The sequence below is a fragment of the Brassica napus genome, unplaced genomic scaffold (genome assembly GCF_020379485.1).
Source record: "Brassica napus cultivar Da-Ae unplaced genomic scaffold, Da-Ae ScsIHWf_651;HRSCAF=957, whole genome shotgun sequence".
NCBI lineage: Eukaryota > Viridiplantae > Streptophyta > Magnoliopsida > Brassicales > Brassicaceae > Brassica > Brassica napus.
Genome location: NW_026016712.1, coordinates 1 through 20,351, shown reverse-complemented (window position 1 = coordinate 20,351; position 20,351 = coordinate 1). Strand labels below are relative to the sequence as shown.

Sequence of the window (20,351 nt, the reverse complement as noted above, 5' to 3'; positions counted from 1 at the left end):
TCTATTAAACATTGCCGTTTTACATTAAAAATGGAAAAATACATTAAAATTTAAACATATATCTTAAAATATAAAATATAGATATTAACAAAATATAAAATATAAGAAAGAGAAATACAAAATATATAGAAAAATAAATAATAAGTAAATATTATAAATATATAAATATATGAATTATATATACAATAATAAGTAATTGTACAGTTTTCAAAAAATGGAAAGAGTACATTAAATAAAATGGACATCTATCTTAAAATGGTAGTAAATTATGTAAAAATGAAAATACCAGATTAAACAAAAAAATATAGTTTTACATCAAGAAAGTCTCTATAAAACTCATTATTCTATCAACATCAACCTCACACTATCAAAAAAACTTCATAGCACTCGAGCAAAAAATGGTTCCACCATCAAATCTTGCCGTCCCAAAAACCTTTAATGACCTTGAAGGAGATTTTTTATAACAACAAACTTTTTGTTAGGTGGATTCATTGTTGGAAAACCCGCAACTTCCAAAAGCCAAACTTATTCATGGGAATTGAATTGCTTTTCTTAGACTCAAAGATATTCTTACAAATTTAAATTAATCTAATCCATAATTTTATTGTTAATATTCATACTAACTCTTTCATGATCAAACCATTACAGTTAATAACCATTCAAGCGTTTATCTCGAAACACTTCTTTCCTCGCCGAATCAGGTATTGGTTCATGTTGGTTTAGTATTATTTTTGGTTTATTAACCGGTTTAGGATGGTCTTATTGTAAATATAATTTAAGATGGTTTAGCATATATTATGCTTAAAATAACTTAAATTAAATAATAGTAATATTATGCTTAAAATATAATTTTAGAGAGTTTTTAAATATAGTTTACAGCACATTATAGGGGATGAATTTTATTTATTAAATTTATTTATTACTTAAAACTAATTTTTTTAAAAACATACTGAGTTATAAATATCAATTATGGATTGGTGAGTATAACATGAAGACAAAACTATAAATATTTGATTTTCAAGATAAGAAATTCAGCTTTTATTCAGTTACTCAATATATAATATCTTAAATTATTTTTTTTTAAATATACATAAATTTATATATATAGATTAATCTTCCAAACTTAAACTATTATATTATATATGAATGATGTTTTTAAATAAAAATAATTTCTGATTAAAACAAGAATAAAAACAACAAATGGTTATTTTCAAATAATGGAAGTAATTTACATTATACTATCATTTAACAAGTATTAGATATGTTTTGATATATCATTATTTTCTATATCCAGAAAACAATAAATTGTTAAACATCAATATCATCTAGGTTAAGTATACGAACAACACAAATTCAAACATCAAAAAATATTTACATAAACATTATAATACAATAATTTAATCAAAAAATACAATTCAAAAAAACAATATTCAAAAGAATAGTTATATACTTAATATTTGAAAATCAAAGATATTTTTGCTAAAATTGTACTTACCTGGCCAAGGAGATCGACCATTTTTTACGGATGGATCGATTGTTGAGCATGTGGTCGATCCGAAAATACTCTACAGATTAATTAAATATCTAAAACATTTATTTCAACACTCAACGGATAGTTTTGCTAAATATGATAACTAGATAGCCAACAAAATTACAAAAAAGATATTTAAATAGTAAAAAATATGTTAATTTAACGTGTTAAAATTTAAAAATAAATTTTAATTATGACATGCATCTTAACATTTATATAAATATATATCATACCTTAATATAAATAATTTAACAACTTAAATTAGAAAAATAATAAAATCCCGGGCGTAGCCCGGGTTAATCCCTAGTCTCTACTAATAAAAGGGAGCTTTTGAGGCTCCATAGGGCGTCCACATCAGCGGAAATTTTTTTCTCGAAAGATGACACGTGGCATAAAATATAATTTTACATTTTAATATTACTTATTTTCGAAAATTGTAAAAAATATGTAAACATAGAGCATAAAAAATAGAAAAACTACATTAAACATATGTAAGATTACTATTTTTCACTAAAAAAAAAGACGGCTTATCTCCATAATGTAACATTACCGTTTTATAAAAAAAAAAACAAAAAACATTATATATAATTTCAAAATAATAAATATATGTAAAACATACAACATAAAAATGGAAATACTACATTAAACATATGTAAGATTATCATTTTACATTTAAAAATAACAATAATATGTAAACATACAACATAAAAAAATGGAAACTTTACATTAAACATATGTAAGATTACCATTATTCACTAAAAAACGGTTTATCTTCATAATGTAACATTACCATTTTATAAAAAAACGAAAAAAACATAAATATAACTATTTGACTATTTGTCCAAGTTCTTCTATTAAACATTGCCGTTTTACATTAAAAATGGAAAAATACGTAAAGATTTAAATATCTATCTTAAAATATAAAATATAGACATTAACTAAATATAAAGTATAAGAAAGAGAAATACTCATCTCTACTAATAAAAGGGAGCTTTTGAGGCTCCATAGGGCGTCCACATCAGCGGAAATTTTTTTTCCCGAAAGATGACACGTGGCATAAAATATAGTTTTACATTTTAATATTACTTATTTTCGAAAATTGTAAAAAATATGTAAACATACAGCATAAAAAATGGAAAAACTACATTAAACATATGTAAGATTACTATTTTTCACTTAAAAAAGACGGCTTATCTCCATAATATAACATTACCGTTTTATAAAAAAAAAACAAAAAACATTATATATAATTTCAAAAATAATAATATATGTAAAACATACAACATAAAAATGGAAATACTACATTAAACATATGTAAGATTATCATTTTACATTTAAAAATAACAATAATATGTAAACATACAACATAAAAAAAATGGAAACTTTACATTAAACATATGTAAGATTACCATTATTCACTAAAAAAACGGTTTATCTTCATAATGTAACATTACCATTTTATAAAAAAACGAAAAAAATATAAATATAACTATTTGATTATTTGTCCAAGTTCTTCTATTAAACATTGCCGTTTTACATTTAAAATGGAAAAATACGTAAAGATTTAAATATCTATCTTAAAATATAAAATATAGACATTAACTAAATATAAAGTATAAGAAAGAGAAATACTCAATATAAAAAAATATATAATAAGTAAATATTATAAATATATAAATATACGAATTATATATACAATAATAAGTAAATGCACAATTTCAAAAAATGGAAAGAGTACATTAAATATTAAACATCTATCTTAAAATGTAAAATATAGATATTAAGTAAAGAGAAAGTATAAGAAAAAGAAATACACAACTTAAAAACAATGGAAAAAGTATATTAAGATTTAAACATCTATCTTAAAATATAAAATATAGATATTACGCAAATAGAAAGTACAAGAAAAGGAAATACACAATTAAAAAAATGGAAAAAGTACATTAATATTTAAACATCTATCTTAAAATGTAAATCAATCTTAAAATATAAATTTATTAGTAAATAGAAAGTATAAGAAATAGAAATACACAATATAAAGAAAAATAAATAATAAGTAAATATATAATATAATCCTGAAAGATGACACGTGGCATAAAATACAGTTTTACATTTTAATATTACTTATTTTCGAAAATTTATAAAAAATATGTAAACATACAGCATAAAAAAATTGAAAAACTACATTAAACATATGTAAGATTACTATTTTTCACTTAAAAAAAAAGACGGTCTATCTCCATAATGTAACATTACCGTTTTATAAACAAAGCAAAAAACATTATATATAATTTCGAAAAATAATAAATATATGTAAAACATACAACATAAAAATGGAAATACTACATTAAACATATGTAAAATTACCATTTTACATTTTTATTTAAGAAAATAATATGTAAACATACAACAAAAAAAATTGAAAAACTACATTAAACATATGTAAGATTACCATTTTCACTAAACAAAAAAGACGGCTTATCTCCATAATGTAACATTACTATTTTGTAAAAAAAATATTATATATAATTTCGAAAATAATAAATAATATGTAAACATACAATATAAAAATGGAAATACCACATTAAACATATGTAAAATTACCATTTTACATTTAAAAATAACAATAATATGTAAACATACAACATAAAAAAATAGAAAAACTACATTAAACATATGTAAGATTACCCTTGTTCACTAAAAAAACGGGTTATCTTCATAATGTAACATTACCATTTTATAAAAAAAAGAAAAAAAACATAAATATAACTATTTGACTATTTGTCCAAGTTCTTCTATTAAACATTGCCGTTTTACATTAAAAATGGAAAAATACGTACAAATTTAAACATCTATCTTAAAATATAAAATATAGACATTAACTAAATATAAAGTATAAGAAAGAGAAATACTCAATATATAGAAAAATAAATAATAAGTAAATATTATAAATATATAAATATACGAATTATATATACAATAACAAGTAAATGCACAATTTTAAAAAAATGGAAAGAGTACATTAAATATTAAACATCTATCTTAAAATGTAAAATATAGATATTAAGTAAATAGAAAGTATAAGAAAAGGAAATACACAATTTTAAAAAATGGAAAAAGTACATTAGTATTTAAACATCAATCTTAAAATGTAAATCAATCTTAAGATATAAAATTATTAGCAAATAGAAAGTATAAGAAATAGAAATACACAATATAAAGAAAAATAAATAATAAGTAAATATATAATATAAGTAAATACCAAATTTAAAAAATGGTAAATTACATTAAGATTTAAAAATATATATTAAAATTTAAAATATAGATATTACGTAAATAAAAAGTATAACAAATGGAAATATACAATTTAGAAAAAATGGAAAACGTACATTAATATTTAAACATTTATCTTAAAATGTAAAATAGAGATATTAAGTAAATGAAAAGTACATGAAATGGAAATACATATACAGAAAATAAATAATAAGTAAATAATGTAAATATATAATATATGAATTATATATGTAATAATAAGTAAATACACAATTTTTTTAAAAATGGAAAAAGTTCATCAAGCATTAAACATCTATCTTAAAATGTAAAATATATAATATAAGTAAATACACAATTTAAAAAATGGAAAAAGTACATTAATATTTAAATATCTATTTTAAAATATAAAATATAGATATTACGTAAATAAAAATATAAGAAATGGAAATAAACATTTAAAAAAATGGAAAAAGTACATTAAGATTTAAGCATCTATCTTAAAATGTACTTCTATCTTAAAATGGTAGTAAATTAAAAAAATTAAAATACCACATTAAACAAAAAAAATGTATAGTTTTACATCAAGAAAGTCCCTATAAAACTCATTATTCCATCCACATCAACCTCACACTATTAAGGAAAATTTCAAAGCACTCGAGCAAACAAATGGTTTCACCATCAACTCTTGCCGTCCCAGAAACCTTTAATGACCTTGAATGAGATTTTCTTATAACAACAAACTTTTTGTTAGGTGGATTCATTGTTGGGAAACCCGCAACTTCCAAAAGCTAAACTTATTCATGGGAATTGAATTGCTTTTCATAGACTCAAAGGTATTCTTACAAATTTAAATTAATCTAATCCATAATTTTATTGTTAATATTCATAATAACTCTTTCATGATCAAACCATTTCAGTTAATAACCATTCAAACATTTATCCTGAAACACTTCCTTCCTCGCCGAATCAGGTATTGGTTCATGTTGGTTTAGTATTGTTTTTGGTTTACTAACTGGTTTAGGATGGTCCTATTGTAAATATAATTTAAGTTTGTTTAGCATATATTATGTTTAAAATAACTTAAATTAAATAATAATAATATTATGCTTAAAATATAATTTTAGAGAGTTTTCAAATATAGTTTACAGAACATTATAGGTGATGAATTTAATTTATTAAATTCGTTTATTACTTAAAACTAAGTTTTTAAAAAACATACTGAGTTATAAATATCAATGATGGATTGGTGAGTATGACATGAAGACAAAAATATAAATATCTGATTTTCAAGATAAGAAATTCAGCTTTTATTCATATACTCAATATATAATATCTTAAATTATTTTTTAAAAAATATACATAATTTTTATATATAGATTAATCTTCCAAACTTAAACTATTATATTATATATGAATAATGTTTTTAAATAAAAATAATTTCTGATTTAAAATAAAAATAAAAACAACAAATGGTTATTTTCAAATAATGGATGTAATTTACATTATACTATCATTTAACAAGTATTAGATACGTTTTGATATATCATTATTTTCTATTTCCAGAAAACAATAAATTGTTAAATATCAATATCATCTAGGTTAAGTATACGAACAACACAAATTCAAACATCACAAAAAATATTTACATAACCATTATAATACAATAATTTAATCAAAAAATACAATTAAAAAATATTAAAAAGAATAGTTATATACTTATTATTTGAAAATAAAATATATTTTTGCTAAAATTTTACTTACCTGGCCAAGGAGATCGACCATCTTTTTATGGATCGATCGAATGTTGAGCATATGGTCATCCGAAAATACTATGCAGTTTAATAAAATCTCTAAAACATTTATTCCAACACTCAAAAGATAGTTTTGGTAAATATGATAACTAGATAGCCAATAAAATTACAAAAAAATATTTAAATAGTAAAAAATATGTTAATTTAACGTGTTAAAATTTAAAAATAAATTTTAATTATGACATGCATTTTAACATTTATATAAATATATATCATAGCCTAAATATAAATAATTTAACAACTTAAATTAGAAAAAAATAAAAATCCCGGGCGTAGCCCGGGTTAATCCCTAGTTAAATAGACTAGACACATTTTCGGAATTTCTATTTGTTATGTCGTATTGATAAACTCAATCAAATAGATAGGACATAAATACATAAGCCCAAACCAATATCGTTTCACATTAAATGGCCCGGTCTAAAACCAACCCAAATATTTTTTGTTGTAACTTGGTGAATGATGTGCCTGAGTGCCTCTTTGACCATTTTTCTGAGTATTGCCTTCTTCTAACATAAAACATTGTGAATGACAAAATGAGTTTTTCCTTCTGTACATTCTCCAACGTTCTAACCAGATTTTTAAAAATGTTGGTTTTGTTAGGCGTTTGGTTAACATATATGTATCATTTGAAGCCATATGTGAGATTTATTGGGCTTATACTTTTTCCGTTTCATTTTAGTTATCGTTTTAAATTTATTCACAGATTAAAAACTAGACATAAGACGGATTGGGTATCCGGGCAATTTTAAGGTATCCGGATCCTGATCCTTATCCAGCGAATCCATAATTTTATTATCTTTATCCGGATCTGGGGTTCTCGGATATCCAGATGTCAGATATCCTTCTAAAAATTGTAATATCCGGCGGATATCCGGATCTGAATTTGGATCCTTGAAATAAATAAAAAATAATATTAATATATATAAAATATTAAAAATAAATTAAAAATAAAAAATATATATAATTTTTTTAATTATTTCTATGTATAATATTACAAAATTTACATAAATTTATATATACTATTATAAAAATGAAAATATATTAAATAACATTAATTTTTATATATATATAATACTATTTTTGAAATAGTTATTAATAGAACTTACGGATCCGGATATCCGGACTAAAAAATTAAGATATCCAGATCCGGATCCGGTTTTGACGAATCCAACATTTTATTATCCGGATTTGAATTCGATCCCTCCGGATATCCGGATTTTCGGATCGGATCCGGATCGAATCCGGATATCGAATAAAAGTCTCATGCCTATTAAAAACACATTAATTTTATATATTTTAAAAATAAAAACATCATTACTTATATAACTAACCATATTTCAGTCAATAAAAATAAATTGAAAAATATATATTTTTAAAAAAACTGAAAAATATTGTTAATATTGAAAAGGAAAATTTTATTTTAACACGACAATTAAACTAAAATGGAAAGAGTACAAAATTAAGAAGAAAAATAAAAACTTTCATCGAAAATTAAAACTCAGAATTATGGCACTATTATTATGACTTTGTGTATAGCATTTAATATAGAAACTTATATGTACCTTAAAACGATCTTTTAATCATGATAATGGTAATGATACAAAGCTTGACGAGAAACCAACACTTTCACAGCGTCTAAAGATGGTAAGAGTATGTACAAGGTTTTGGAATTAGACACATCATGGTACAACACTCTCTCCGAGTAGCAGAGGGTTTCAGATGTTGGGGCCTGACCTAAGAACCTTTTCCAGCTTCTCAGCCTTAAGGTAATCAATCTCTGTAAGCGGACCAGCTGGAAAAGGTGTGATCTCAACCACCAAATGCGGCGTTGGTAACTCATCGAACAGAGCTCTCACGTTGTTGCAACAGACGCTTTGACCGTGTGCACTCTCTCGCCGTATTTGACAACCCTGCAACAGTGTCTCTATTAGGTTCTTTTACCGAGAGAATAAACAAGTGGAGATTATTGTTACCTTGTGAGATGTTGCATCTCTGAAATGGTCATCATCAGAGAGAAGAGAGGCAATGGCTTTGAGCAGACGGTTTCCTTCGCCTTTGGAAGGTACCCTGTAGTTCCTTCTAAGTGTTCCCTTTGTCGTTGGGTGCCATTTGCTCACTAGCTTCCTCTTATCAGCTGCATCCTTATCTGACCATATAAAACATCAAAAAAAATTGTCTCATGCTCAACATCTAAGCTGGATAGAATCAGTAAGTCTCTTTCTTCATCAAATAACGAAATAGAAACTATAGCTGAATCTACATACCACAGAAGAATAGCAGTTAGAACAAATCCAAATCCAAATCAAACTTAGCTTAGTTAGTCTGGTTCCAGAAAAGATTAAGCTTATTCGGTTTTCGAGTTTAGAATATGAGTTTATTTACACTTAGTGCACTGTACAACATCATACAAGTATAAACAACTGGTATGTTGCATTTTCTTACTAACCATTGACTAAAACCATCTCTATATCAAAAAGGGTCATAGAATATCTACTATATCATTGAGTCAAATTAGATCAAAAGCTCTAGACTTGGACACAGATTAGTGCACAGTACAACTTATATATACAAATTACTAAACCATTGACTAAACCATCTCTATATCTAAAAGGGTCATAGAAAATAGATTTCATTAAGTGAAATTGGATTAAAAGTTCAAAACTTGGACATAAATATTATAAGACAGAACAAGTCAGCAAGTGTTGAAACTAAAACCTGGTTTGCCCTTAATGTTCTGAATCCACTTGGAGAAACCAAGATCCACACCACCATCATCATCTTCAACATCAACACCGCCACTCTCCAAACCTTAAAACACAAATCCAAAAACATCAAAATCAAAGCTATAAAAAAACCCAATTTCAAAAACAAACACTAACCAGAGACGATGGGGTTAGACTTGGATCCAGCTAAACCAGCTCTGACCAGCGCGTAAAAGACGCAGATTCTACCAGCCCACAAGACAGGCGTCTCGAGCAGGGAAGCACGAGGGGACGATTTCTTCGAGGAACGAAGGATCCGGCGGAAAGTTGTTAACTTTGAATCAGGAAAGATTGACTTTTGGAGAAGTAAAACAGAGGAGGAAGGCTTGGGAAGAGTGGATTGGGATCTCAGGTAGGAGACTGAAGCGGCTTGGACTAGTGACAGTGGCATTATTGCTTCCTTCTTGTTCTTTTTGGGCGGCGCAAAGAGAATCTTACGGACTCGGAGTGGATCATGTCGAAGTGATGACGTTCTAAAGTGAACTCAAAGTTAGACCGGTTTCAATTTACCCAAACCGGTTTAGATTTGAAAAAGATTTCTAAATTTCGGTGACTTAAGGGCTTTTGATAATATGGGCATTTAATGGGCCACTATCAATTTTTTATCAGGCCCATTGTTTTCGGCCCCTGAGATCAATCGGTAGGTTCATAGGATAGAATTCTTAACAGAATATAATAATCTGTTTCTTAATTTTTAACTAAAAAAATTGAGAATCGATTCTTAAATAAGAGTCCGATTCTTAAATAAGAGTTTTAAGAACTGATTCTTATTTTTTTAGTTAAAAATTAAGAGATTGGTTTTTATATTCCGCTAAGAATCCTACCCTAAAAACTTCCTAAAAATCATGTTTTAATAAGGTGTTTATACTGATGTTACAAAAAAAAAAAAAAGAAGGTGTTTATACTGATCCAAAATCGAAGTGTTGCATTGGTCGATGAGATCAATTTGTTTAGTTTCCATCAGCTTCCTTATTGATGAAATTAGCTTTAACTCTCTTGAATCAACGTACGATATTTTACTTGACATGAAGCCAACTCATTTCCTATCTAATCATTTAGTTTGTGATTATACTTAGAATGGAAAGATTTCCATCTGATGTAATCTTTCAACCACTTTGGGTTGTTGCGTCTATATAATTTTTAGTGTCATGTCTGCTCAAATAAACAGTTCAATGCCAAAATAAAGCAACTCTCTTTGACCATCATCATATATTAGTACATAAGACAACCATATTTTAAAATAATATTTTCATATTTTTTTGAAATTTTTGAAATTTTTACAAAGTCTATGTATTAACCCCTACGAAAATATTGAGTTTTTGGTAAATGTTTATATACTGAAGCCTATAATATTTAATATTGCTTTAAAATTTCTAACCACATTCTACATTTGTATTAATGTATGTTAAACTCTCTTTCATGGTACATGAGCATCGTTCAAATTTGTTATCAATTAATTTAATAAAACTTCATATATACCCTAAATCAGTGGATTAACCACTATAAAATCGCTATTCTATAGGGAAACAGAGACAACAAATGTTTCAAATCTTTTTGACCATAATCATATATTAGTGCATGAGGCAACTATGCATTAAAACTATATTTTCATATTTTTTGAAATTTTTCTCAAAATCAATGTGTAACCCCTTCGAAAATATTGAGTTTTTGGTAAATGCTTTATATACTGAAGCCTATAATTTTTATTGTTGTTTTAAAATTTCTAACCACATTATACATTTGTATTAATGTATGGTAAACTTTTTTTCATGGAACATGAGCATCGTTCAAATTTGTTATCAATTAATTTAGTAAAACTTTATAAAATCGTTATTCTCTTGAAAAAAGGAGACAACAAAGACTCCAAACCTCTTTAAACATGATCATATGTTAGTGCATGATGCAACTATACATTAAAACAATATTGTTATATTTTTGAAATTTTCTCAAAATTTATTTGTTAACCTCTACGAAAATATTGAGTTTTTTGTAAATGATTTATATATTGAAGCCTAAAATTTTAATGTTGTTTTAAAATTTCTAAACACGTTCTACCTTTGTATTAATGTATGATGAACTCTCTTTCATGGTATATGAGCATCGTTCAAATTTTTTATCAATTAACTAAGTAAAACTTCATATACTCCCTAAATGAGTGGATTAACCACTATAAAATCGCTATTCTCTATAGAAACGGAGACAACAAAGGCTTCAGACCTCTTTGAACATTATCATTTTTAGTGCATGATCCAACCATGCATTAAAAAAATATTGTTATATTTTTTGAAATTTTTTCAAAATCTATGTGTTAACCCCTACGAAAATATTGAGTTTTGGTAAATGATTTATATACCGAAGCCTATAATTTTTTAATGTTGTTTTAAAATTTCTAACCACATTCTACATTTGTATTAATGTATTCTAAACTCTCTCTCATGGTACATGAACATCGTTTAATTTTGTTATCAGTTAATTTAGTAAAACTTTATATACTCTCTAAATCAGTGGATTAACTACTATAAAATCGTTATTTTCTTGAAAAACGGAGACAACAAAGATTCCAAATCTCTTTGACAATCATCATATATTAGTGCATGAGACAACTATACATTAAAACAATATGGTCATATTTTTTGAAATTCTCAAAATCTATGTGTGTTAAATATTGAGTTTTTGGTAAATGCTTTATCTACTGAAGCCTATAATTTTTAATGTTGTTTTAAAATTTCTAACCATATTTTACATTTGTATTAATGTATGCTAAACTCTCTTTCATGGTACATGAGCATCGTTCAATTTTTTTATCAATTAATTTAGTAAAACTTCATATACTCCCTAAATCAGTAGATTAACCACTATAAAATCGTTATTCTCTAGAGAAACGGAGACAACAAAGGTTCCAAATCTCTTTTAACATAATTATATATTAGTGCATGAGGCAACTATACATTAAAAAAAATATTTTTGTTTTTTTTAATTTTCTCAAAATCTATGGATTAACAAACCCCTACGAAAATATTGAATTTTTGTGTAATAATATATATACTGAAGCCTATAATTTTTAATGTTTTTTTAAATCTTAAAATCACATTTTACATTTGTATTAATGTATACTAAATTCTCTTTCATGGTACATAAACATCGTTCAATTTTTTTTATCAATTAATTTAGTAAAACTTCATATACTCATTAAATCAGTGGATTAACCACTATAAAATCACAATTCTCTAGAGAAATGGATAAAATAAAGGTTCCAAATCTTTTCGACCATCCTAATATATTTGTGTATGAGGCAACTATACATTAAAACATTATTGTTATATTTTTTTAAAAAAAAATTCAAAATGTATGTGTTAACCTATAAGTATAATACCTACTGTACTTATTATCATTAAATGTAAACCCAAGAAATACATAACTATTGAGATAACTCTTAACTGGATAACAATGTGTAATAGTAGGTTCGTAGTTCTTATCAGAATAGGATCTAATGTATGTATAAATACAAAGCTATTACTATGTGAATAAGATAACACAAACTATTTAATAATCTAGTTAATTTTTTTTATAAAAGTAATCTAGTTAATTTAAACAATTTAATTTTTAATACAGTATCATAAAGGTCATTTACACACCAACAAATCACTTGAAAAAAAAAAAAAAGAAATCAAATGAATTTGACTTTGTTTTCAGTATTGTTTTCAGAAAACAAAAAGCCGAATATTGCATGGAAGGTTTGGGTTGGACCAATGAAAATGGCGGCGATAGCTGGCAACATTCGTGTCCAATGCTCACCTAACCTGTTTACTTCCTCACGTGACCCTCTCACCTTCTCTCAATCTAGCGGCTCAAATCACGCAGCAAATTAAAATTCGATTATATTATTTTCATTTTTGGGGGACGAAGTGGGTTACACTCTTTTTTTTTCTTTCTAAAGATCTGTTCTGTCAAAGATACTCTGTTGTAATTTTTGGAAGAATAAAATAACAATGAGTAATTATATATTTGCATCTTATCATTAGCTTGGTTGGTTACTTGGTTCGTCCTCACTATTGCGTGAAGTGGTATGGGTTGGACGAAGGAGTAGAATATCAAACTCTCATGCTGAAGTGTTACTATGTAACTATAGTAGCTTTTATTTCATAAGAACCAAATTATGGGAAAATTAGGAAGCAATTAAAAACTGTAAAATAAGATGTATGTTTCACATGATTCAGACATATAACCTGATATTATATAGAATATCCTGCTGTATAATAATTTTATATTTGATTGAAATTTTGTGCCAAATAAATATATGATTTTTAAAAAATCAACCAAACAATACACTAATCACTTATTTGCAATTTTGCTGTTAGTCGTTTATGAATATAATCGTAATACATACTTCCTTTTTAACAAATTAGTAAAAATTACTGTACAGTAAATATTTTATAAATATAAGGAATTTATGGGTGATTCAAAGTTGAGATTGTGTTGCCATTTTTTTACTTCAAATCTATATTTGACTAATTACTTTTATTAGGGGAGAATATTTGCTGACTAATTCAAATTAGTTATCAACAAGATTCCAAGATTCCAATTTAGAAAAGTCAAATATTCAAGGGGAGATTCAATCGAAGTCTTATGTTGCATCCGATTCACCGTGCACTTTTCTTTCATATCTTCCTCCACCGTCTAGGGCCTAGGCTGAATAATCCTTTGATTAAAAAATTTACAGCACAGAATTAAATAATAAATTCTATTATACCACATCAGTTGATTATGTTATCTCATCCCATAGTCAGGGCCTTGCTGTCTCTGTCGTCCGTAATTACTATTTATGTTGTCAAAATAATATGCTCACTCAGAAAATTATGGCGCAATCTTCTTCTTACATTTCCAGAAAAGTATTTTTAAACAGCTAATCTGTGTGGACCAAAATAAGTAGCGTAGCTTCTAGATTCTGTAAACTGAGAACTGAGAAAGCAGTAGTAACACGGAATAAATATCAAATACTTATGATAGTAGTATTTAATTGAGATATCTATAGAATGGCATTGAGAAAACATTAAAAGTCCCAATTCTTTTGTCAAGATGAGCCACTATCATATATATTCAATAATAGTTTATAAAAATAACCATATCACATAGATGTGGTGGTATTTTAAGATTATGATATTTTAAGACCATGATTAACTCCAGTTTCTTAACTAGCGTTTTTTATTCGGCTAATAGATGGTTCTTAGATTTTTTTAAACTTTAACTAAGAAAAGTTAAGAATCGTTTCTTACATAAGAGATATAAGAATCATTTTTAATCGAAAAATGTAAAAAAAAAAAAATGTCAAATCAAAAGTTAAGAATTCTGGCTAATAGACCGGAGTTAATCATACCCTAAGATTCTTCCTAACCGTTAGAGTAGACTTCAATGTATTAGTATTTAATCGGTTTAAGTATAAATATAAATCGATTAATATTAGGAAAGATTTATATTTGACATCATATCGTTGCCCCAAAAAAGTTTCCTCGGAATATATGGTAACGTATACTTTTTGAGTAAAATTGGAAGTATATCTTCAAACTAGTCAAGAAAAAATTGAAGACTTTGACTTTCTTTATATAAAGATACCATTGTAATTTTAGATGATTAATTTTCTCTATCCGATTAAGAATCGTACACATTGGCATCTATATACACCATACACGTAAAACGTTATGGTTATGGTCTTATATAAATACATGAGGCAGTAACAAAGGCGAGAATATATCACACAACAAAGCGTTGAGAGAAATAAGAAGAGGAGAGAAAAAACAGCGATAAAGCCGAAGAAACATCAAAAGAGAGGAACACAAATTTATTTATTTTTTCGTTTCAAAAAAGAAAATCTTTGAATTTTATGGCAACCCGTCTCCTCCGAACAAACTTTATCCGGCGACCTCACTGTTTCTCCTCTTTACGACCGGTGGGTTCTCCCACCGTGACGGCTTCAACAGCCGCCGTCCGGAGATTCTCTCCTTCGGACAACAAGCACCAGAGCCACCACTCCACCACCCAAAACACAACCAAACTCACAATGACATCGATCTCTCCGACCAGGCCCGGCTCTTCGCCTCTGTCCCCACCCCCGATCTCCTCCGTTCCACCGCCGTGTTGCATGCGGCGGCCATAGGTCCAATGGTGGATGTGGGATCGTGGGTCATGAGCTCTAAACTCATGGACAACGCTTTGACACGTGGCATGGTCCTTGGCCTTGTGAAAGGTACGTTTTATGACCATTTCTGTGCCGGTGAAGACGCCAGCGCCGCCGCGGAACGTGTGAGGAGCGTTTACGAGGCGACGGGTCTTAAAGGTATGCTTGTGTACGGCGTTGAACACGCCGATGACGCTGCCTCTTGTGATGATAACATGCAACATTTCATTCGAACCATTGAAGCTGCCAAGTCCTTACCAACATCCCACGTAAGCAATCTAAACTCATTTTCCATTCCGGAATAAACATTTTAAAATTCATATCAGAACAGACAAAAAGAAAAATCTGTCACACGATATTTTGAATTTAATTATTTCATAACTATTTTTCCTAACCGAATCATATAATAATCAATTGTGGGCAACTTGGTTGGGCAGCCAAATCTCCGTACCCTGACAAAGTGCACTTGCATAGAAACATAGACGTGCATATTCACATCTATCTTTTCATATAATGATTACTCTTACGCGTTTTCATAACCTTTCATAAGCAGCAAATACATAGCCAACTTTTTACTCAAAGAAGTACATAGCCAACTTGTGTTTTTTCTCTTATGAAAATGACTTTTGCGTCTAATTATTTACTTTCTAACGGTAGAAAATTCAAAGCATACGTCATTATCGGACTAGATTTATACGCACGAGGTCCTCATTGGAGCTTGAAAATCTGACCTTGTTGGTGGACTAGAACTTTTGGAAGTAAACTAGTAGATTACACTTTAGGAATATTCTCCGGTTTATTTTTTGTGAAGACTCGGTTGCTCCGGTTTATCTATTATGTTTATCTATTATGTTTGGTTTATTGTGACATGTTATTGTTCTCTCTGACCTAACAGTTTAGCTCAGTGGTCGTGAAAATAACTGCCATTTGTCCCATCAGTCTTCTAAAACGTGTGAGCGACTTGCTTCGTTGGGAACACAAGAGTAAGAGCTTCAAACTCTCATGGAAGCTCAAATCTTTCACGGTTTTCTCCGATTCAAGTCCTCTCTACCACAAACTCAGAACCGGAACCGTTAACCGCTGAAGAAGAACGTGAGCTCGAAGCAGCTCACGTAAGGATCCAAGACATCTGCCGGAAATGCCAAGAGTCCAATGTGCCTTTGCTGATTGATGCGGAGGACACAATCCTCCAACCAGCGATCGACTACATGGCTTACTCATCAGCCATCATGTTCAATGGGGACAAAGACAGACCGATCGTTTACAACACGATTCAGGCGTACTTGAGAGACGCAGGCGAGAGGTTGCATTTGGTTGTACAAGAAGCCGAGAAAGAAAGTGTTCCTATGGGGTTTAAGTTGGTGAGAGGGCTTATATGTGTAGCGAAGGTAAATTGGCAGATTCCTTGGGACACAAGTCACCAGTTCATGACACACTTCAGAACACGCATGCTTGCTACAATGACTGCATGACCTTCCTAATGGAGAAGGCCTCGAACGGATCGGGTTTCGGTGTCGTTCTTGCAACACATAATGCTGATTCGGGTAAGCCACTGGAATACAATATTTAAACTAGTATCACAACCGGATTGAGATTTTGGGGGATCATAACATTCTTATGTTAATTTTAATGAAAAATTCTTTGATAAAATTGCGGACCATGCAACTTATTTATAATAGCTCTTTAAAAATTAATTTGGGGACATAACGAATGTTTCATCTTACTCTGCCCGAGACCGACCATGTAGGATTATTCTTTTTAGTGAAACTGATTTTGCTTATTGGAGAATTATAAATTTTAGGGAGACTTGCATCAAAGAAGGCGAGTGAGCTCAATATCAATAAAAAGAACGGGACCATAGAGTTTGCGCAACTATACGGTATGTCAGATGCATTGTCCTTTGGTTTAAAGAGAGCCGGGTTCAATGTCAGCAAGTACATGCCATTTGGACCGGTAGAAACCGCTATACCGTATCTTGTCAGACGTGCTTATGAGAACCGGGGAATGATGGCCAGTGGAGCCCTTGACCGTCAACTCTTGAGGTAAAATGTTTTATCATATAGTCCGGTTAACATCGATTTTCACTAAGTTGAACAATGTTGATATTGGTTATTGCAGGATGGAACTTAAGAGAAGACTAATGGCCGTAATTGCGTGAAATGAGGACTTTAATCGTCGTTATGTATGGAGCCACTAAATGGAATTGGGAAATTTAGATTATAAGAGAAAATTATAATATAAATATGGATTAGGTAAGAACATTCATGTGGCTTTGTCGTATCGGACTGTACTATTAAATTTATCAATATATTATTCACAAATGTATATCAGTTCACCCTTCCTTATCAATAATAATGGAATGGCCTCTTTTTTACTCTCTTGATTCGGTCATTTCTTTTGCTATGAAATATAAGATGTTTTAGCTCATATGATGTGATAACAAAAATAAGCCACTTGTAATTTACGTTGCACGGAATCGAAAACTGAATGGGAAACGAAATATTTTGAATCGTAGAAACGCAACTATTAAAAATTTAGACTAACATTTTATTGATCTGCCGTTGAGTTCATTGTTTACTTTTGTTTGTTTATCTAAGAAGGCACATCCAAAACCCCACTCCACAGAAAAAAGCTAGCACAATTGGTATTATTATTATTTTGAGCTTTTAAATATTAAAATAAAAAAAGGCCTGCGCATCAATCTAGATTGTCTTTAAAAAATTATTTAGTTCCAGTAAAGTTTATACATAACTACTCATGTCTCATACTTTTATACTTTACATAATGTAGAACACCCTTCTAAAGTTCTAAGAGAGTCAGAATTGAACAAATTGAGCCAACACATTTACGCAAAGGTCATATATAACCTATGATCACATATACTTTACGTAATTCTGTCATACATTTTTTACAGTTGAACAAAATGAGCCGATATATTTCCGCAAAAGCCACATCTCGCATACTTCTATATATTATATGTTTTTCATCAGTTCTCTTTGTGCTTCCTCAGTATCAATGATCAATCCATGATCCATAAATCATATTCTTCTCGAATTGCAGTGCAATTATGAAAGTTTCACATGCCATGTACATATTGTGGCACCGAAGTGGGAAACTAGTACTATGTATCTAAAATTAAGTCATAAACTAATGCATCACTTGCAGTCTATTTGGGAAACAATTGGAAGGATAATTTTAGCAAAGCCCAAATAAATGTACCAGCTTAGGCCAGGGCAATAAAACCGAACCCGATCAACCGAACCGAACCCGGTCCGATTAAAACCGGTTCGGGTCGGGTTCGGATCTTGAGAAAAAACCCGAATGGTCATATTTTTGGTATAATGGGTTACGGGTCGGGTCGGGTAAAAAGCACCAACCCGATCGGGTAAATGGATACCCGAGGATCAAGTGATATGTTCTAGGTTTCCATTGTTTCTCCTTTGCGATTTCTTTGATCCTGTTACGATTTGATCCTTATTTCTCAATATTGAGATTCCCTAAATCATGATCCTCTTTCCTAAACATATTCTCTCCGATTTCTGTTCCAATCGGTTCCGTGATTCGCAAACCCTTGAATCTCCTTTCTTATATAAGTTGTGCTCTTCATCGAGGTACAAAGCAGCAAAACTCCTCTCCTCCTTCGACGATTTCAGTAAGAGGTAAGATACTCTTCTCCTTTTCTCTGCAATCGAGTAATGGCTAGATGTTCTGGGGTTCTGGGTCATTCGGATTTGTCGGGTTGTCGGTTCCTATTAAGTATGTTGTTTTCATGAACAAAACGGCTTCTTATGTTAATTGATAGAGTTCTATTCTGTTCTTATATGATGTTCATGTTTACTGAAACTGAGAGTCTGAGACAAACCCGTATGTGTTTATTCTTGTTCCAAAAATTATTTTTTAGTTTCAATTGTGGTGTGCTTGTAACAAACCCGTATATTTGACTTGTATAGCATCTGCAGTTGTTTCATTTTCTTGTGACGTTTTATTTATCTTGATTGTTGCTTAAAGATGATTGTTTTTTACGTTTGTTCATGTCTAAAATGTGTATAATCTTTAGTTGTTTTGTCTGTTTTTATTTGTTTAATCTGACTATTGTTTGTCACTTCTTAGCAAATGGCTTCATCAACATTCAAGAACACAAACAGCGGAGCTGACAAGCAAGATGGAGTTGAATACGAGAACTTGAAACACCAGATAGGTGTGAAAGAGGAAGGAGACATGTACACCTTGCGAAGAAGAAGTCCTGAGGCAAAAAAGGTGAAAAAGGTTGTTGTGCCAAGATCAGATGTCTGGAACCATTACACCAGGACAAAGCAGAGCCGTGTGACAGGCATGCATTGCCACTACTGCCAGAAGGTGTTTTCATGTGCTACAAAATCAGGAACTTCCAATCTCCAGAAGCACCTGCTCATCTGCAGAGAGTACCAGGCGCACTTAATCAGCAAAGGAAAGAGTCAAACTTCCATCGATGATGAAGGGAGTTTGAAGCCATCAAAGGTACCTGAAAAGAGTTCAGAATGAGACTAGGTGAGCGTTGTGTGTAATAAGACAGGGGTGCTCGTGCTGGATTAAACTGTTGAACTGTTGACTACATGTTTTTTTTTTTTTGCGTGAAGGTGAACCTTTACAAACCTCATTCTGCCACTAGAGTTCTAGAGAGTTCATTGTGCGAGAAGAAAAGAAAGAAGTTTGGGGGCATTGAATATTGGAGTTGACACACAAAGGTTTCCCTCAGTACATGGCATTTTTCTCTTAAAGACAGGCTTTCTCCTTTTTAGTTTTTATTTTACATACATAAGTTT

General features: G+C 29.3%; 1 protein-coding gene and 1 pseudogene across 1 annotated transcript; one reads left to right on the top strand and one right to left on the bottom strand.

Moving 5' to 3' along the window:
• Positions 1-8,172: 8,172 nt before the first annotated feature.
• On the bottom strand, positions 8,173-9,858 carry LOC125604906. The gene is made up of 4 exons (XM_048775051.1): positions 9,495-9,858; positions 9,331-9,423; positions 8,589-8,761; positions 8,173-8,525 (listed from the first exon to the last, which is right to left on the bottom strand). Exons 1-4 carry the CDS (start codon positions 9,766-9,768, stop codon positions 8,331-8,333), a joined length of 735 nt encoding a protein of 244 aa, XP_048631008.1. The 5' UTR covers positions 9,769-9,858; the 3' UTR covers positions 8,173-8,330.
• A 5,268-nt stretch (positions 9,859-15,126) lies between these two features.
• On the top strand, positions 15,127-17,810 carry LOC125604907 (annotated as a pseudogene).
• The last annotated feature ends 2,541 nt before the right edge of the window (positions 17,811-20,351 follow it).